Here is a 21,972-nt window from a genome sequence, read left to right on the forward strand (position 1 = left end):
ACTAGTCTAACCTATTTTACAGGGTTTTTGTGAGGATAAATTGGATCCCTGTATGTCACCTTGAGCTCCTTGGAATAAAGGTGGAATGCTATTTATTTTTTTATTTAAATATTTCTATGCCATTTTTTGCAAAAACATTTCAAAGCAGTATGCATCAATTTAAAACAATATAACTATTCAAGAAATATAGACATCATAAACTAGATTAAGAATAAACAAAAAATGAGTGAGCTGGTGACGTACATGTGATTTCAAAAAAATAAAAGTGACATAGCAAGATAAACCTGCCCACCTGCCTGAAACAAGACAGTGCATGCCTGTTTGTTAGTGAAACTAATTCAGCTATGCATGTGTGTTAAAATTGTGATTTCGTACTAAATTTCTGTATTCAGTATTTTTAGAGATCAACTTTCAAAATATGCTCACAAAATCAGTTGTCTAGTTTAGATTTACAGTTACATAACAAAGATGGTGATTAATCAGAAAGGTTAAAAATTCATAATTTTCTGAAAACAACAGGTATTTAGAGATAAAATATTCAAAAAAATTCATAATTGAGGTGATAAATATATAGCCAAATATATACACTTGCCTGTATCGTTGCTTGTGTAGGGTGCTGGACTTGCTTTCACTCTTAACAAAAATCTAGTTTTCTTAATGCAGAAGATTGCTGAGGATTGGTTGGCTGATAAAATTAGAGTTGTAAAGTTGGCAAGCTGCATTGGCATTCCATGGTTTCTCCCCAGAAATGCCAGGCTCCTTTTAGTCTTTCATGACATCAACTGGACGATGACCTCTGTCCTCAAAAGGTCCTCCTTGACCTGGTCAGGAGCAAATAGTGTACAAGTAACAAAGGTTTGAAAAATAAACCAACCTCCCCTGTCCCAGAAGGTTCTGAGGTAATAATACCTTATTAGCATATTTCAGTCAAGTAAAGCAGTCATTACTGTCTTTGCTTTGCAGCCTTTTCTAGGCTAGGATAAGGAGGATAAGGAGATGTTGTAAGATGCAAGCAAAACACCAGGGCACATCACTATTTCCTGATGTAAAATTTTAAATATTCTGGTCTGTATGCCACATTTGTTAATATGGCAAACCAAATTGGGTGACAGGCACCAGACTTTGTGAAAAAATAAAAACAGTAAAAAAAATTGTAAGTAGGAAGTTAGAGTGGAAAAATGAACAGAAAAGTTTGTGTGTGTGTGTGTGTGAGAGAGAGAGAGAGAGAGAGAGCACAGACGCTTGAACACAGGTAATGCGATTCAGAAAAGTCATTTGAGGTTCAAAATGCAGCTTTGAAAAATAGTCGCACAGCAGTGATACGATCTTGTTTCCATCCTGTCCTGAATTCCAGAATTGCAGACTCCTGTAGAGTAGATGCCAGTAGAAATTTAGAATAATTAACAACTTCTAGAGATCTGATCAGGATCAGGCTAGAGTTCCCCTTGCTGAGCTCAAGAAACGATATCTGTATTGAAATGTGCAGCAATCTTTGTTATTGACCAGAGTTTCCAATTGTCTTTTCTATTATGGACCATCAACCTGCCCCTTTCATTCAACCTCCTTCCAGGTCTGTCAATGTCATAGAATTTACAAGGATTTTAAAAAGTTTTTTTGTTCTTTTTCTTTAGTGTAACTGGTTTATTTTGAGTAAAACTTGATCATTGTTCGTGTTTTCCTTTTTGTTTTCAGCACAGCATATTCCCATCTTTAACTGACTGGCAAAATAGTGCCTCTGTTGTGCAGATTGATTGCTTTTCACATCTCTGTTTTCTCCTAGATATGTCTCTAATATTGAGCCATTACTTCCAAAAAGCAAAATTGTCATTTTCCTTTTCTTCATCCACTATTTTCTTCAACCAATATTCAAATGCAGTAATTGTTTGATCCAACTGGGAAGTGTAGTCAGTTATAGGGTACAGAATATGACTACAGATGACTAGCAAGAATAGTTTAGAAAAATAATGATCCAAAATGGTGGATGTGAGACTTGTACGTTATATGCTATACAAGTGCAAATATGCTGAACAATACATAACTGGCATATTTTTGTGGATGGGAGAGAGATTTACAGGCCCCAGGGTAGAAGTGACCTCCTCTCCAGAATAGAAGACTATGCTATTACATTGGCTAATATCTTCCACACACCATATGCAATTAATGTAAATGAAAATTGGGCTTGTAATCAGTAAGATTTGGTGTAGTGATGTAAAACCAGAACTAATTAGGAAATGGATTTTTATAAATTTAAATCTTAAGAGAATGTACTGACATCACCAATGAATGGCTAATAAACAATTGGTGGAACATCATGTGTAACAAGACTAACATTTTCAGTTAGCAATAGACATCATTATCATCATCTGAGGCAGAATATCTCTTAATATTCTGATCAAGCACATGGCAAATCTTAGAAGTTTAAGAAACCCCCATCAACCACCTTCTGTTTTCATAGCTTTCTCTGACAGCTAAGTTGAAGAGTTCATTACGTTTGTGATTTTCACAATAGCACTGGACAGCTTTCGGATGATAATTTTTAGCTCTAGCCATTTCCCATAAGCTTTGAACTAGTGACAAATGAAAGACTCGACACCTATTAGCAAAACCCTTAGTCATCCAGTTCTCTAAAGGTGATGTATTATCTCTTTTATGTGACATGAAGGCTGACAGAATTTAATATCCTTCTACAACAGAGAATGAAAAATGAAATTGTTGTAATAAGAGACTAAGAAACAGGTTTAGAAAAAAAGCTGTTAGGTTAGCTCATAATTCTGCTCACTCAGAAGATAGTGTGGGAAGTCTTCCATAGATGAGTCCTGTGTTTAGGTAGTAAGGATTTCGGTACCAGCTGACCCACATGCAGAGAGGGCACAGCTAGATTTGCAGAGCTTCATGAAGAGAATTAAGAACTGCTGAAAAGCATTTTCAAGTATTCTCATGACAAATATTACAGAGAAGAGGACAAGAAGGAGAAAAATCAAAGAAAAATTGAGATTATAGGAAAATGTCTATTCATCCATTTAAACATATTTTAACTTTTCTAGTAGTTACACTAGATTGAAACTGGCATATGCATAATTTTGACCAGGTCATGTAGAAGAGCAGCAAATATCACTTTTACCATTTTTCCTAAAACGTATGTGAGTAAAAGGAGCCAAAGGTTCCAATATTATGATACTATATATGCCAGATACAATTTGTGGTGGTGCCCCGCAAGACGAATGCCTCACAAGACGAAAAACCCGCTAGATGAAAGGGTTTTCTGTTTTTCGATGCGCTTTGCAAGACGAATTTCCCTATGGGCTTGCTTCGCAAGATGAAAACGTCTTGCGAGTCTTGCGATTTTTTTCACTCCCCCCCTTTTTCTAAGCTGTTAAGCTGCTAATAACCTTTTAGCCGCTAAGCCTTTAATAGCTGCTAAGCCGCTAATAGCGCTAATCCGCTAATAGGGTTGCTTCGCAAGATGAAAAAACTGCTAGACGAAGAGACTCGCGGAACGGATTATTTTCGTCTTGCAAGGCACCACTGTAGTTTAGAACACAAACCATGGTTTAAAGGAAGAGTGTCCACTTTCATCTCTTGTCTGCTCAGTACTCCAGTAGATGCAGAAAAGCAAAGATCAGTTGTATCCAATGTGCCACGAACAGAATTCTGCTCATGAAATGGGAATTCTCCTTTTTACCTCTACTCCTCAACAACAACAACAACAACAACAATAATATTTTTTTATTTATACCCCGCCCATCTGGCTGGGTTTCCCCAGCCACTCTGGGTGGCTTCCAACTGAATATTAAAAACAGTACAGCATCAGACATTAAAAACTTCCCTAAAGAGGGCTGCCTTCAGTTGTCTTTTAAAAGTAAAATAGTTGTTTATTGCTTTGACATCTGCTGGGAGGGCGTTCCACAGGGCAGGCGCCACTACCAAGAAGGCCCTCTGCCTGTTTCCCTGTAACCTTACTTCTCGCAATGAGGGAACCGCCAGAAGGCCCTCGGCGCTGGATCTCAGTGTCCGGGCTGAACGATGGGGGTGGAGTCGCTCCTTCAGGTATACTCCAATCTGATCTGGAGTGTTCCCCAACACTCCGGAGCTGCTTTTGAGGGCATGTGTGGGGCAGCAGGGGAGAGGAGAGGAAGTGCATGTGCAAGTGGAAGTCATTTGCCTCCCAGAACAGGAATGTTGGATACTGCACATAGCACAAACTATGGTTTGCAAAACTGTTTCAAACTATGGTTCCTGATTCTGGTTTTCTAGCAAATAGCAAACAATGGTTGGTCAGTTTAGATGGCATGTTAAACAATAGAACATAATTACTTAGGGAAACCCACCCTAAGGTAATGCATCCCCTATTCCCAAGAAATTGCAAAGGAAGCCATTAAAATTCAACACATAAACAAACTATAATTCAGAAGCAGTCTGCCATTACTAGCCTAAATAAACCTAAGAATATAACAATTATTTCTGAATAACATGCACAATATGAGCATAAACACATTAATACATTTGAAAGAACACTAAGTCAGCTTCAAAGTTTTAATCATTCTCTCCAAGGCAGCCAGTAAATCATCTAGAAAAAAAGAAAAGAAAATCTAGGACCAGTGAGATCCATCAGCTGGAATCAGGTGTAAAGATATACACTTAATTAAATAGTTTTGAGCCCAGTACTTAGTTTTGAATACTAGAATGAACTGATGTGCTATACACAAATTCATTTGTTAGACCCAGTGCTTTTTTCTGGGGGTATGCAGGGGTATGCATACCCCTAAACGTTTTGTGAATCTAATTTTGGACTCATTGAGGGGCAGTATTTCAATATGAGTAGGAAAATGAGAGTACCCCTAAACATTTATTTAGAAAAAAGCACTGGTTAGACCCAAACTTTTTGAAATTCAGCAGAATATTTTGGCGCGTGAGTTCAGTATTTCACATAATCCCTGTTTCTCAACTGTTTCTTCAACTTGGCTCCAAGTACTCGTTCCACTCTGCCTGCTAAAACAGCCTTATTTGCATTGATCTTGTCTTGGCCTTTGAACTATGAATTCACCTCCTCTTGGTTCCTCTGCTTGGCTACTTTCTGATACGACCTTCCTGGTTATTCTTGTTTACCAATATTCCTGATTAGGCAGAGAACTGCCCCTTTCCCAAGGCAAGACAGCTTTTATTTTATTTATTTATTTGTTAAATTTCTATACTGCTCTTCATCCAAGGATCATAGTGCAGTTTACAGTATAAAGTCACCTTTTCTACCAAAGATAAAGTGCAGGGTTTCAACCTAGTTTTCATCATGTGAACTCTTACATTCCACCTGGTCATCTGGGAATTGTGTTGGGCTGCTGTTGGGCTTCCAAGCAGAAAGTGCTGGCACAATCTTGGCAATGATGGCAGTTCTAGGGTCATTGCACTGTTAACTTGAAGCACGAAGCTAAAAACGAAAGGTTGATGCCAGACTTGTATTCTAAAAATATTTAAGAATTAGCGATAGGTGTAATATATACATGGTTCACCACTGAAAAGGGCTAAAAGTGTGGAGAGGAAAAGCCCAGTTTGCCTGGTCACCATATTTGCACTGTCTTTGTCTTCTCAATATTTTCTTCTTATTGCTGACACAAAAAATGATCACACAGCGGGAAAGCATATTTTCCATTGGATCAGCTGGGGTTTTTTTGGCATTGTTTTGTGCAGTTATGCATTCATGAAAGAATTTTGCTCAACGGTACAATGCATAGTGATATTTTTATAAGTTAATATTAAAAGGAGAAGCATAGCTCCACTAATAGCACAAGGGAGGAAGTAGTGCCAATGAAGATTGGGAGCAGTTTTTTCTGGAAAATAATGAACAACTATTTGTAAACATGCGCTTCATTTCTAATTCAGCAGTTAAGATACAAAAGCAGTACAAATCCTGTGAAAGAAACACCACGTACATCTTGAGCTGTCTGAAACTGTAGCATAGCCAAACTCTCAGTACACTATTGGGCAGCTCACTGATGCCACAATGATGAGTGTACCTGAAACACTTTTGCTACAGCTTTTCTCTGCACTAAGCTTCAAGTATTTTATAGTCATAACAAATATAGTTAATGTAGAAAAGAGGATGGGTAGATTATCTAAATTATAACCATAAACAAATAAAAGAATGAATTAGGTGCCCTATGCACCAGACAATATCACACACACCTGACAATGCTATATTCACATAGTTGGTTTATGTGATAGTTGTACTGTGTACATGGTACTTTTTACGTGAATCTTTTTGTTTTTTTAAATAAATATTGTTAAGAAGGCATAACAGCAGCAAATCTATTTCCATGAAGAACTCAGATGAAAATCTATATCATTATTCCACATCTTAAAGGCAATTCTTAAAACCGTCTGCCTGAATTATTTGCATTTTTTACTTAGTAACCTGGAAATACATCTATTTTAGCCTAGTGACTTTTGGTATACACTATACTTGCAGCAAACTGTTTCCAAAATAAACAATTGTAAAAATGAAGAGGAAGTTGACAGAAAGAGTGCTTGTGGCAATCAATGTTGCCATTTCTACACTTGAATCTCAGCTCATTATTTCAGGACTTAATTATCTACATGAGTTAGCATTGTGTGTTAGAGCAATGATGTCAATTTTTTAGGACCAAATGTTTTAAATAAATTAAATCTCAATGTTAAAGACACATACTCTATATAGGTGGCATTGACAATTGCCTACTTGGATTTTATGATCTGGATCCAAACAATCCCGTGCATAAGCACTAAGTGCAGGATAGTAATGGCCAAATTCCCTTTCCAGCTATGTCCTCTTCTGCTAAGTTTAGCCTGACTCCATAGTATCCCACAACACCCAGGAGTGTCTTTTTTCAGGGATGTAAAGGACTGGATGGGGAGCACCCAAGTAAGCACTGGTATGTGTGTGGTATTCTGCATGCGGTCCTTTGGATCCCTGTCTATTTGTATACATCAGTGCAACATATTCACTGAAATTTTGTCCAGGGACCCCAGTCTAAGAATGCACAAACAAGATAGCACTTCATATGTTTTTAGAGAGGTCTCTGCAAAATCTCCCCATCGGCATCCTCTTTGCTCAGATGTGTTCTTTAACCATAAAATCCCCACCTCCCAAAAAGAAAGGAGAGTTCTTTTCTCTTATTAAACAACAAGGCTAACACAGTCACCTTTTAAATAATGATCCAGGATTTTTTTTTATTCATTTAAGTTTCAGTATCATTACAGAAAATGTTATGGTACAGAGTTGTTTAACATTAGTTTTATTTCTTTTCTCATTTAATTTCCACACGAATGCTGGTAACACTAATATCTGTACAAGATCAGTCTTTGATTTTTTAAGATTTTAATTCTGTACATTTTTAAATGTATTGGTTAAAAAGGCTGTCAGCACTTAAGGAAGCAATTTTTGTTGTTTGTTTAAACAAAAGGTATCCAGTTACTGCCCAATAGTACTGAGCTGGGTGGCTGCTGGGATGACAGATATCCCTGAACGCGCAGCAAGGGGTGAAAACCTCGGGGCTTGGTCGGGTTCCCAATGCAGCCACTCTGCTTTTGGCACTGTGCACATCAACACGAGATACAAGATAAAGAACAAGCAGAAGCTTTCTGTGAAGCGGTTATGAAGCATACTAATAAGGGAAATCCAAGTGTTGTCTACGCTAGTATAAATAAGCAGACAGCCTTGTTTTAAGAGCATAAGTAGTTGTATCTTAAAGATGAGAAAAAACACAAGTTCTGCAGGCACCTACCGCTGTCTACTAAAAGCTACCGCTATCAGAACTAGCATTGAACACACAAAGCAATTGCAAGAAAGGAAAAAGTTGCTTTGATATAATCAGAATAGATTTCTTTAAGATTTGTTTTTAAAGTTTTTTTAAAAGGTATTTATTTAAATTCATTTGAAATATAGTTCAAGGTGTTGACTATACTGATCAACTTTTATCCAAATCAGAAAAACTAGCTGTGCCGTTGCATATTACAGGATACAGTCAATGATATGTGGACATGCATCAAAACTTCTCTCTTGCTGGTGACATCATAGTCTTCCAATGACCATGACATCAACCACCTCGCCCTTATGAAGTTCCACATACTGCTCTGTCTTTGGAGGTAGCATCAACAGTCCATTGGCACTGCGCATACTCATCAGACGACTGCTCATCTGGTTCCCTACAGAGAAGCAAATAAGTGTTGTTAGCAGGGTAAATGCCACAGAATAGTTCAGCGTATGAAGCCTGTTGCCCAAAATTAATTTTAAAGCGACAATGGTCACAAATGGTGAAGATCTGTTGTTTGAAGTAAATTGTGGGCAATATCCAGGAAATAGATCTCTCTTTCCCCCTTAGAATTCTCATGCAGAAATGCCTTTTTACCACATCTTTTTTATTTTAAGCTTGCACATTTTAATTATCACATGCACCACTTTCCTAGTTTAACTTCCAAATAACCCCATACTAAATTACAATCTGCACTAGGATGTGTCAAAACTGAACTACTACAGCCCTACCCCCAAATTTATTTCATATAACATTAGCCTTAACATTTAACATATACCACTCACAGATGATAGTGATATTTTTGGTTCTTTCATATCTAGCAGTTTTAGGCACATTATAAATATGCTAGTATTCCAGAATTTGAACACTGGTGTGGACAAAGCAGTTTACAAATGAGGTTCCTGTGCAATTTTTAGCAATGGTTTAAAATCTTCTAGAACTAAATAAGCCTCAAAGAATACACTCCAGAATCTAGATATATTTTTTCCATTTCCAATATCAAACTTAGATATTGAGTTTTATTAGAAAGGAAGCTTGAGTTTGAAGTGGGCAACTTGTCTAACATATGTCAGCTTTTTCTCCTGAGCTGTGCAAGGTTTTAAAAGCTTTTAGCGTCTCTCATTATCCCAGACATTGGGTAGAGGTATAATGGAGGCTCTCTCATTGGAAGTGACATCACAGGTAATGTCCAGTAGTTATGTAATACCTCACACACTCCTAAGAAGAAAAAGTCTTGAGGTGCTGACAATGAAGGGAATTAAAATATTGCTAGAAATGATACATTACAGTCTGAACACTAGTAAAACTTGTTTTCCCAGCAAAAGAAAAAAAGCCTGAAGGGAAAATATCTGTACTCCCCTACAATGTACAATGAGTACAAATGGATCACTCCCAACCAAACTCAACTCAAGACCAGGGCTTTTTTTTCAGCCAGAACTCCCCAGAATGCAGTTCCACCACCTCTCAGGTGATGTCCGGCACCTCTTTTTCTAGAAAAACAGCATTGTTCAAGACCTAAGTGAGCACAGTATGCCAGGGAAAATGGGTGAAGCTTCTTGGTTCTCAAGATGGACACAGTGGACATGAGATCAATGCAGCCTTCGTCAACCAGATGTTTTAGATTACTATTCCCATCAGTCCCAGCCAACATCTTGAGGGCACCAGGTTGGTGAAGGCGAGTCTAAAGTCTATTGTTGCTGTCTTGAGCACATTCTTGAGGAAAGGTAGTGTGTGCATGTATGAGTGCATTTGTATCTATATACAGTAGTACCTCGGGTTAGAGATGCTTCAGGTTACAGACTCCGCTAACCGAGAAATAGTATCTCGGGTTAAGAAATTTGCTTCAGGATGAGAACAGAAATCGTGCAGCAGCAGCAGCGCAGCAGCGGGAAGCCCCATTAGCTAAAGTTGTACTTCAGGTTAAGAACAGTTTCAGGTTAAGAACGAACCTCCAGAACGAATTAAGTTCTTAATCCGAGGTACCACTGTATATGCATCTCTAAGTACACACACACACACACACACACACACACACACAGTGGTGCCTCTACTTACGTTCACCTCTAGTTACGTATCCTTCGGAATACATATGTGCCAAACCTGGAAGTATTTTTCCAGGTTTTGCTATGCGTGCATGCGCAGAAGCACTCTATCGCCACACACACATTCGCAGAAGCGGTCCCTCCGGTTGCGGAAACCTCAGGATCCGACTGGAGCTCAGGAACGGATCCTGTCCGCAACCGGAGGTACCACTGTATATATTTATCTGTATCTGTCTATCTATATCTGTATCTGTATATTTTAGGGGTAGTAATATGGGCTCCTAGCCTGATTTGCATAGTTTGTGGCCTTATTATCTGATGGAATACTTTTTCTTCATATAGCCCAAACTCCTTCTTCTGAAATAGTAGTCATGCTGGCGGTAGTAAAGGTAAAGGGTCCCCTGACCATTAGGTCCAGTCGTGACCAACTCTGGGGTTGCGGAGCTCATCTTGCTGTATTGGCCGAGGTTCATGTGGCCAGCAGGACTAAGCTGCTTCTGGCGAACCAGAGCAGCGCACAGAAACGCCGTTTACCTTCTTGCTGGAGCGGTACCTATTTATCTACTTGCACTTTGCCGTGCTTTCGAACTGCTCGGTTTGCAGGAGCAGGGACTGAGCAATGGGAGCGCACCCCGTCGCAGGGATTCGAACCGCCGACCTTATGATCAGCAAGTCCTAGGCTCTGTGGTTAAACCCACAGCTTGCTGGCGGTAGTATCCATGTTCAAAGAACAGGAAGCTATAGTATTTGAAGATTTTGCTTCTATAGTGTTAAACAACAAAACATTGGGAGGGATTCAATGTTCTAATCTGATTGTTCAGTTAGCGCAAGCATTTTGGCTTGCCAGACAGAACAATCCCCCCTCTCCTACCCTGCATGCTGTTCTGTGGGTTTTCCTATCCCTCCATATCAAACCTTGGGGAATGCAGGAGGAGGAGAGGGTGGAAGCGATGTTTTACAAGTGAAAGTGCTTTCATAGGGCTTCTGCTATTGAGATTCATTAGTTGAATCCTGCCCATTATTTGTGAAAACTAAAGTAGTCAAACCTCGGTTTTTGAACGTGATCTGTTCCGGGAGACTGTTTGACTTCCAAAACATTCAAAAACCAAGAATCAATGGACTAGCTGCAGAGTCAAAGAATTTTTTTTTTTAAATGCACCTTGGAAGCCGTGCAATTTCCAAGATGCGTTCTATGGCCTTTGAAACTGAGGGGGCTGTTTTGTTTTTGTTTGTTACTGTATTTTTGAGATTTTATATTGTAAACCATCCTGTAATCCTTGGATGAAGGGCAGTATAGAAATCATCATCATCTACAACATCATCATCTTAGCTTGTGGGAAGGTAGGTTGGGACTACCTTTCACATGGTACATGACCATCACAAGTAGAGAAAGCACAAGTCATTCACGGTTCCTTTCATTTCTTCATATTCTGTAACCCATAAACCCAGTCAAGGAGCACAAGAAATAGAAAACGATAGTAAACAGCTAACCTGTACTTTGTGCCCAAGGCAGTGGTTCTTGGTGATGCCAAGTCAGTATGCACCGATGATATTCTGGACGAGGGTCCAATTTCACATCACATGATAACTGTGGAAAAGCATGCACAGAAAGAAAATACTATGTCATGTACAAAGTTTGCAGGGTGGTTAATACAATGTTGGCTGTTTATTGAACAGTCATTTTGATTTGTTTGTTGGGAAGTTATATGACAAAATGGCAAGCAATTATTATCTCGGTTGCTGTGTTTGTAGCGCAAGAGCACCAAATCCACTTTAAAGGTGCAGCCTGAATTTCCCTGTATGTGATTTACACCATGTGCAAAAACGGCAGGAATCAGGAAGGGTGCACACCAGTGACTACACAGAGTGCCTCAGAAGCTCATTGTATATTTAAAAACTCACCCTGGCTTTTATGATAGTGGGACGAGGATCCAGGATTCCCTGCATCTTCCTCAGTGCTGGGACAACAAAAAGATTGCAGGTAACAACTGCTGACACAGGATTCCCTGGAGGAAAAAGAAAAAAACCCACAACAGTTGATAGATCAGCAATGTAGAATTATTTAGGGAATGACCCCCCCCCCCCAATGTTACTTTGCTGTACAGCTGTGCTAGGAACAGATGATATATTTTACCTGCAGCAGGGATAGTGAACCAGAGCCTTCCATATGTTGTTGGACAATTCTCATCACCACTGACCATTGCCTATGCCTAGGGATGACAGATGTTATAGTCCAAAAACATCTGGAAAGCTGCAGGTTCCCTTCACTAGAGCCATAGGCATTATTGCATATTAAAGAGGTAACAGTATATAGTGCACAAATGCGAGATTACGAAGATTATTCATTTAGGAACTAGAGGTCCAAACATAAAAGCTTTTGCATTTTGTTTTGGATTTTGTTTGTGTTATCCATGAAGGACAATTATAATTCAACGAACCTTACCTGGGAGTGCAAATATTATTTTTCTTACACCATCAATATCCAAAGTCGCAAAGGTTGTTGGCAACCTAGGGGGAAAAAGTCAGCTGCTAAAACTATTTATTTAACAAAATTTGTATAAAACAATTGTAAACAGACCCTCTAAACAGTTTTTAACGAAACTATAAAAATAAAATTATACCTTAAAACTGTTAATAGAAATCAATGTTAAAAGCAAGTTTATAAATAGCAAAATGAATAATATCAGTTAAACGAACTAGATATAACATGGGATGTTAAAAGCAGCAGCCCTGTGTCTCCTTCACCTATCTCCCCTACAATGTTTATTGAAACAAAATATGTGTAGTAAAGTTGATATGACTTTCCCTGTCCCCTCAAACAGCAGCCAGGGGCAGAGAAATTCTCAGTGTGATCATGATGTGTAATGGGGAGAAACTGAAGATGAATCTTGCTTTGGCCTTTTATACAGCGATTGATTGGCAATACATCTGTAAGTGACAGGGGATTAGAGTTGTATCTGTGCAGTGAGGTTAAAAGACTTAAGGAATGTTTCAGGAGGAAGGTAGATAAAGGTAAAGGACCCCTGGATGGTTAAGTCCAGTCAAAAGCAACTATGGGGTGCGGCACTCATCTCACTTTTCAGGCCGAGGGAGGTTTCGTCCTACAGACCTTTTCTCTCTCCCCCCCCCCTTTTAGATCTCTCCTCTGCCACTACATAGTTGTAAAATGTTCCTGAAGCCCCAAACCTGTGTCTTCTGGCATTATAGGAAACTTCTACCAGATCGGACTATTTTGCCTATTTGGTAGTATATCCAAGTCCATATCTAACTGGGAAATATTACTCACCCTGGTTTCATAAAAACCCTGCCAAAGTGAATCTGAGCGTGAAGATCAATGTCCAGCACCTGTTTAAGATAGTCCTGTTTTAAAAATAAAAACAAAGTTTTCAAGGTATTTACAACACCTAATTTTTCAGAAGTATTAATTAAGATATGTAGGATGACACCTTGTCCAGTCCTAGAAGTTTTATTTATTAAGTAAATTTGAAGCCTGCCTTTCTATCAAACAGCACTCAAGGTAGCCAACAAAAAATTACAAATACATAAAAACACATAAAATATAATAAAATGGCAATCATAGATCTTTTATTACTGAACCCCACTTGTCATTCTAAGAAGTTGGATGTTGACGCTTGGGGGGTTTCAAAATTAATCAGCATGTCAGAGTGAAGTTTACTATCAAAATTAACTAGATAAATCACTAGACCAATTAAGAATGGACATTAATTGCCACCCACAGAACAGAGGAAGAACAACTAATATGTTAATTCTTTCCATGTGTGGGCTAGTTCTGACCAGAATGAAGGGGAAATGTGTGTGCGTCCTATGGTGCGAATGCAGGCTTTCGCTGAAGCCTGGAGAGTGAGAGGGGTTGGTGCGCACCGACCCCTCACGCTCTCCAGGCTTCGCACACCTCTCCGCAAGCAGCCCAGCGCTGGGCTCCCGCTGCTTGGGGAGAGTTGCCTGCATGCTGAAGCCTGCGCGCGCTGAGCTCAGCGCGTCCAGGCTTCGCGGACCTCTCCGCAAGCAGCGGGAGCGGTCCCGCTGCTTGCGGAGACTTGCCTGTTTGGGGGCTGGGGTCGGGGGAAGCTCGAGCTTCCCCAGCCCCGCACCTGGGGGGGAAATAATTTTTCCCCTTTATTCCCCCCCCAAATTGGGTGCGCCCTATGGTCCGGTGCGCCCTAGGGTGCGAAAAATACGGTATCTTTGGTTCTTAGTGACACAGAATATCTAAAAGCCTAGCAGCGGTGAACTATGGTTACCCTTTCTTTTATACATTTATTTCTGAATTTTACACCTGCCCTTCAATGACCAATTGATATTTCCAGGGTGGCTTACACAAGAAAAGAAAAGAAACAACAAATCCTTTAACCCTGGAAATCCCATTCAGTACAGTAGAGTACAGGAAAAAAATTAAGGGTTTTTCTTTCTTAATTTGGAAACCTTTCAAGTGGCCTCCCCCCAACAATGGGAGATCCAGACCATGCTCAGATTTCCTCTGTTATCATTAGCACTTGTCATTTCTGAATATATTTTTCTTCCTATTGCTTCATCTCTGGCTTAACTTCCCGGCCTCAACATAGTTTTTGCACATACCTTTTCACCCATGGACACACCTCCTGATGTGATGATTACATCAGCACGACTGATACCCTCATTCAAGGCATTAAGTAAATCATCTGGACTGAAGGAGAACAAAAGCAAGCAGGTTAATGACCATTAATTTGTACATTCCAAGTACTTTAAAAGGGGGGAGGGGGATACATACATCTCTGCAAAAACAACAACCAAAAAACGCAACCAAATGTAAATACATCTTTTTAAGCAGGCAGAACATATTCTCCAAGAGTAAAACTATCAAGAAACAGTAATAGTAGGCACAGTATTTTGTTCGTGTACCGGAAATGTTAACTGAATGCACAAGCAATCTTGGTATGCAGTTAAGCTAGTCCAGACTAATTCTGAATATAGCAATATTATTGTAGTCAGTCACATAGTGCATTACAACAATTCAGATGGATGGGCTACTACAGGATAACATTAAGCAGCAGCCAGAAAAGGAGGGAGGGAAAGAATCATCATAATTTACTTTATACCTTTCAGAGAGGTAATGAAAACCCCATATTTTCCAATTTTTAAAATTTTATTCTCTACCACTCATGATGAATGTCAAAACTATAAATGGTCTCAGCTCAGTTAATGCTGTTGGAAACTAACAGTGATTAACAAAATCTGTCCCAGATTCAAACTGTGCTGCTGATGGTGAGCTCTCATTCCTACTCCAGTGCAGCCCCCAGCTGCAGTTGGATAGGGTTAGCTGTTCAGGAGGTCCTTGTCACATATGATTAGAGCATAGTTGGGCATCTATGAAGTTCGCCACACCAGAGGTGTGTGAGTGTGTCTGAACTGCAGACTTCCTAAATTGCTTCCTTCAACCTTGTTACTACCTGATCATCTGCTCTCCTAGCATGTGTGTGGCAATTAAAGGAGATAGGGCAGCATTCTCCTGTCATCTAGCTCTCTGCTTCTGGGTGGCAATGTGGTTTGGGCTCAGGGACAGAATGCAAGCAAACTGATGTAATGAGGTGCCTGCAGCCCTGTTCAGGGAGCTCCCCCCCACCCCCAGGAAGGCATATGGCCAAGATGGCCCCATATCTTAGAGCTAGCACTGATAAATGGTATCTTGAAACTGTCTTGGTCTCTGTAAACTTATACGTTATGAACTTTGAACACATTTGTATCATTGTCTGTTATGTAATATTCCAGATAAAAGGAAACTATGAACGTTAGTTATATGTTATGAAAGAATTATCTAACCAACACCATCATAGAAACACCAAAAAACAATGAAAATGTATAAAGAGTAACTTATGAATGAACAGTTAAGACTACATAATGAACATGTATATATGTAATCATGAATGATAGTCACTGTTGTGACAATTGCAACAGTTTCTCCAAACATCTCAACTGTTAAATAAGATCTAGAGTGCATATCATTTCATACTTCATCATTGAAAGAATTATCTGCCATCACTTTCCCACAACGGTTTCCTTCTTGTGTAGGAACAGACCTGCAAAGATTTACTTCCAAAGTTCAAACCTATAAGCATATGTTAAGAATATGGGAATGATCCACTCCCACTGTGAGCACAGCTTCCACATAGGCATGGGCATAGTCAGGATTTATTGGGGGGTGGGCAGACATTATGCAGTGTAATTGGTCAGTTAGTTAAGTATTTTTATTTACTTGATGGGGGGGCAACTGCACCCCCTGGCTATACTTATGCACATAGGAGCCCTGTTTTCTTTCTTGGCAATGTATAAGACCATTATGTGGAAAGGGAGGTCTTTGTGCATCTCCAGTATCTCTCCTTCTCACCTGGATACAAGTTACTTGTGCGCAAAGTATGACACAGGGATCTGGAGTGGTGGTACGAAATGAAGAAATTGAAGTTATAACTAAAGTCTTCCAGAAAACAAGGGTCACCCAACAGAATGAGACGTCTCTTTGGAGAATATGTCCTGAGGAATAACAGTATGAGGATTTCTAAGCATCTTCTATAGATGCAATTGCCCTTCTCACAACAATGCAAATAATAGTTGGATATAGTCTCAGTGAATAAAATCTACTAACGTCATGAGGGAACTTAAAGCTAGAATATAATGAATATAGCTAGAATATAATGTCCATTGGGAGATCTGATATTAAGTAGAAAGGTCTTCAGAGAAGTCACGTTCAGAGAAAATTGCAAGAGATTTTTAATTTTTAATTAAACCTGTGTGCAGTAGTGTCAGGTGCAGCAGTGGATGGGGGATGCTGCTGCTCTCCTGGCTTCCAAACACAGCATGTTGCTGGTGCTTACGTAGAGGGGGAGTGCAAGGTGTGGGAAGCTCAGCATAGTGTGGGTGCATAATGGCAAAAGCAGCAGATTGGCTCCACCATGCTGCGCTGTACTGTGTTCCCCATGCCTTGCCACTCTGGTAAGAACCAGCAACACACTGTGCTAGGAAGCTGGAAGAGCAGTGGTGCTCTGCCTCCGCTGCCCCATGGGCCACTACTAGCATGAATGAATTGGTAACTTCAGGTACACTGAGTTTAGTTTAGAAAAATGTAATGAAATATGTCATTCTTGTAATCTGTATCATACAAAAAATAAACATGCATATTACTACGGAAAGCTCAATGAGAACTCCCTGTTTATATGTAAAATAGCAAGCCACACTTCATTGGAACAGGCAGGATTTGTCTTAAGAGAAGGCCAATAAACAGAAGGACCATGGGGAAGAAATCTGTATGTTCTGTACCGAGAGATGTATTTTTCTCCCACCCAAAGCGTCCCTGCTGGGTCATCCCTGTATCAGTGATGGTGGACAAGCTGTGTTCTCACTGCAAAGTTGTCACAAATTGCAGTGATTTAGTTTTCCCCACTGGAATGAATGGCAGCCATGGATGAAAGAAAAACAGTATATGAAGGGATAGCAGTGACTTGGGGACTAATTCTGTATGTTGACACCCACAACCCCAGGGGCAGATTCCTTCCTCTTTAGCTCTCTCCCAAATTACTGACCATTTTCTTGTCCAAATAACTCAGTGAGAACCATGATGAATTACATGGCCCTATACCCTTATCTATATAGGCTCAATTCTAGGTTTCCTTACTTGGTCATAATGGTGTGTGCTGGAACCCAGGAACCAGGCACCTAGCTGTAAGGGAGTATGTGGGAAGCTGACCTCACTAGGGAAATTCCAGACCCCTTTACATATATATTCAAGGTTGCGGGTTTTTTGCTTTTAGTCTAGCCCCTTTACTTGCAGAGATATAAGGAAAAGCATGCAGGAACTATTCTAGCTGCTCCTACCTTCCAGAGTTCTGGCCAATGAGTTCAAAGGTACTGAAAAGCACAAGGTATATTTTTAAACTTTGAAAGATTTGAAACTGTTTTTTAAAATATTTAATACAATTAGATACTTGTAAACATATATGGCAATGTGTATCTAGGTTCTGGCTGTTCTGCATCAATTCTCTTGCTGTATCCTTAGCTCCCCTCGCCACAAAGTTTCTGACTACATACCTGCTAGTAACTGGTTTTATAGAGAGTCAAAATAATTGGAAGCACCTCAAAATCTACACGTTGCTAACTGGTGAAAACCTTTTGTAAAGAATAATGATGTGATAAAAAATATGCTGTCATATGTGAAGAAACAAAATTAATTTTTAAAAAAGGATTTGATGCTTATATTAAAATGTATCTGCCACATGTATCTATATAATATATTTTACACCAAATGCTAATGCAACTTTTGGTAGTCTTTGGTTTATAATACAGCTAATACAAAGCAAACAACAGTTATGTTTTACTCACATTAGCAGTCAGGACAAATTAGCAAGCTCATATGCACCCAGCAGGTATTAATTTTGTCTCTTGCTTCATCTGTCATACCACAACCAAAAAGCTGGATTTGGATTGATGGAAAATGGACAAGAGCATCTGATAAGTCAGCATAGCATTTACAATTGCCATGCTATGATCAGGATATACCTGTCTCACATGACTGTAAAAACAAACAAGACAGGAATGCAATGCACACTTTTAAAGTATTTTATAAACTTTAATCTGACTGTGCTTATCAGGCTTGTTGTAAAAAGATGGTTACAGACCAAAACACAACACAGCATAGCCAACTGCAGATTTAAGGTTTTAAACTTTGCTCCAATGTAATGTATTTTCCCAATGAATTTTTAGCCTATGGTGCCTCATCCAGTGATTTTCTGTCCTTCATGAAGTTCTTGCTAGAAAATACACTCTTTCACACAGCTTAGTAAAAGCTCCCACTAACTTTCCTTTTGCACTGTCACTGCCAGTATGGAATGCTAAGAATTGCGAGTCATCTCATATGCCACACCTCTATATTGGGAACACCAACAGGAACATGGAGAAATAATGAAATAGGTGTATGTATTGTATCAATAGGTAAACACAATATTCCTGTGGATCATTATACTTATTCATAATCTTTATAATCAATATTTCCATTAAAAATGCCAAAGAGAGCTAATTGTAAAATCCATAATTAAAACCGCCCACACTAATCCACAAACGAGTAAACAAAATGACAATGAAGTTAGATAACAGCAAGTAGTTAAAAACAGGATTGCATCCAATTAAGTTTTATGCAAAGTAAAATTAATGAAATTAATGGGCCTAAGTTAGTCCTGTCCATTCATTTCAACACTGTATTCGGAGTATGACTAATGTTGGATACCAACCATAATTAAATTAGAATTACAAATGAAAAGACAACAACCTAAGCCTAACAGGCTAAGTCTCTTTAAATTAAAAGGTTTTTGCCTGTCAGTAGAGTGAAAACTACTACAAACATCCAAGGAAAATCCAGGGTAATCAAACATTTCACTGAATTTTTCCTCAGTGCAATTAATGGTGCTTTTAAGATTGCAACCCTCAATTTAAACTTTATCTCCCTCCCTCATGGGCAAGGGTTGCTCATGCCTTCCACATTGGGAGATAAGACAACTGTTACTCTGGAGAAATTCCCTTGAAAATACAACATGTGAAGAAATCTTGTACAGTATCACACATTTTATTACCTGCTAACTTGAGGAAGATGTTTTTCAGATTGTCTTTAAAAAGTTCCCATAGAGGACTTGACAGATGATTCCTGCCAGTGCAGTTCATAAAAGAACATATCTATGCTCAAATGTTTCCTATCTGAAGAACTTAAGAGATATTCACACATTACTTCCTTTATAAGGAAACATGTACCCCACTTTGCCTTCTCCAGAAGGAAAATTAGCCAGGCCAGGCCAGGGGTTGGCTGAAGCAGTTTTCTAGACTGAAACCTCTTTGTTTCCCTGACCTCCTGGAGAAATGGAGGAGCCGCCACATAATGACCCTTTGTTGTCCTTGGTGGCACTAGCAGTACCTCACTCTGGAAACAGCATTTGCCAAAGACTGAAGAGCAGTTGTTGCCAGGTGATGCACAGCTGCTTTCTGAGAGTACAGAAAAAAGCAAAGGGGTGAGCTACAGTGTGGCGTAGTGGTTAAGAGTGGTGGACTTGTAATCTGGTGAACTGCTTTTGCGTCTGGGTGACCTTGGGCTAGTCACACTTCTCTGAAGTCTCTCAGCCTCACTCACCTCACAGAGTGTTTGTTGTGGGGGAGGAAGAGAAAGGAGATTGTTAGCTGCTTTGAGACTGCTTAGGGTAGCGATAAAGTGGGATATCAAATCCAAACTCTTCTTCTTCTACAGTACTTGTGGAAGCCTTCTAACTAGTTCTGTCTTCCTCTGTTAGCTAACAGTGGAAGGGTAGAGGCTCTCTTCTTCTAAATTCCAAAACAGGTGGAAGGGAAGGCAAAAACAGGTTCCTCTTTGACTCAACCCTATGTCTAGGATCATTTTGTATTATCCACATGCAGCTATCTTGAGGAGAAAGTGCTATGATGACTATCCTGGAATCAAATAATTTGGTGTAGATAAACCTACTACACGTTTGTTGTCTTTCTACAGAATGTTAACTCTCCCCTACGCCACCTTAAACCTTTGCCAATCCAAGAAGCATCGCAAACATCTAATTGTTCCACTGTTCTACCCTTAATCTGTAGACAAAATTACTATGCACAGACGGCAGATCAATTTTGTAACTAATTTGCAGCATAACAAAGCCAGCAGTATATACAGTGGTGCCCCGCAAGACGAACGCCTCGCAAGACGAAAAACCCGCTAGACGAAAGGGTTTTTCCGTTTTGGAGGCGCTTCGCAAAACGAATTTCCCTATGGGGTTGCTTCACAAGACGAAAAAATCTTGCGTCCCCCGGCGGCTTTTTTTTGCTTTTTTGCCCTTTTCCTAAGCTGCTAAGCCGCTTATCAGCTGTTCCGCTGATAAGCCGCTTAACAGCTGATCGCTGGAAGCCGCTTGACAGCTGTAGCGCTAATCCGCTAAGCTGTCAATGGGCTTGCTTCGCAAGACGAAAAAACCGCTAGACGAAGAGAATCGTGGAACGGATTAATTTCGTCTAGCGAGGCACCACTGTATATTTAAAACAAACTGATACAATGACATCATCACAGAAATATTAGATTATTTCAGATTGGAAAAGTCTTACGAGTCCTTCTGGAAGTGACACTCTTGTTTTTCACCACTTTAAAACTAACGGGATGGAAATCGCTTAATGAACAGATTGATTACTAACTGATTATATAAGTGATATTAAAATAATCCAAAAATTAATGCTCAATACTTGGTATAACTCTGCCTGGCAAATTTCATCAGCAGTACAGAACATCTTGATTGCATACATTATTTTATTAGGGCCAATTGCATTAAAATGGTAAAATCTGTTTCTGGACTGGATAACTTTTGACTATAGGTGGGGGCTCACATGATTGCATGCTCCTCTATAACAAATTATTTCCTTTCTGTAGAAAATTAAATAAGAGGCAAAAAGGTTTTCACCTAGCTTTCTCCCTGACATGCTGTTTTTTCTGTGTGGAGCAAATCCATAGGTAGGAAAGGAGTGCCACTTTCAGAATGGTTCACAAGGTTCTTTCAGTCTGAAAGAATCTAGTACGGCTTTCTCTGGAAAGGTATAGTGTGGCTATAGTTATCCATACTCTAGTAACCTCTAGGATGGATTACTGCAGTGCACTTTATGTAGGATTGCCCTTGAAGACAATCTGGAAGTTGCAACTACAGTAGAATACAGTAGCTAGGGTGTTGGTGGAAGCAGTGAACCATTAGCATATAGCTTCTATCCTCAAACATCTACAGTACATTGGTTGTCAATATCCAATATCCAGTATCCGTATCCAATACAAGCTGTTTATGTTGACATTTAAAGGTGTGAATGGCCTGTGACCCAAATATCTGAGTGAATGCCTTCTCCCATAGCAATCTGCCTGCACGTTAAGATCAACAGGAGGGGTTCTCCTGGTGATCCCAGCATTAAATGAGACATATAGTGGAGGGGGCATGGAAATACCTTTTTAGGGGTGGCTCCATGTCTCTGAAACAATCTCTCTATGTAAGTGAGTCTTGCCCCAGCCAGGAACTTAAAACTGAAGCTGCTTCTGGGAATACCACCTATGAAAGTTCTGGTGAGGCAACTGCCTTGAGCTAATCCCACCA

At 39.6% G+C, this 21,972-nt stretch overlaps 1 protein-coding gene across 1 annotated transcript in view; it reads right to left on the minus strand.

The window, feature by feature from the left end:
• Positions 1–7,173: 7,173 nt before the first annotated feature.
• GPHN (gephyrin) overlaps positions 7,174–21,972 on the minus strand; it is a 189,991-nt gene continuing 175,192 nt past the window's right edge. Inside the window, exons 22-28 of the mRNA XM_083750622.1 lie at positions 17,687–17,719; positions 14,420–14,507; positions 13,110–13,183; positions 12,267–12,331; positions 11,726–11,829; positions 11,315–11,411; positions 7,174–8,175 (exon numbers count right to left, since the gene is read on the minus strand). Of these exons, the coding sequence (XP_083606748.1) occupies positions 8,042–8,175; positions 11,315–11,411; positions 11,726–11,829; positions 12,267–12,331; positions 13,110–13,183; positions 14,420–14,507; positions 17,687–17,719 (595 nt within the window). The 3' untranslated portion in view covers positions 7,174–8,041. The remainder of the gene's footprint in view (positions 8,176–11,314; positions 11,412–11,725; positions 11,830–12,266; positions 12,332–13,109; positions 13,184–14,419; positions 14,508–17,686; positions 17,720–21,972) is intronic.

This window comes from Podarcis gaigeae (genome assembly GCF_964106915.1).
Source record: "Podarcis gaigeae genome assembly, chromosome: 1".
Lineage (NCBI taxonomy): Eukaryota > Metazoa > Chordata > Lepidosauria > Squamata > Lacertidae > Podarcis > Podarcis gaigeae.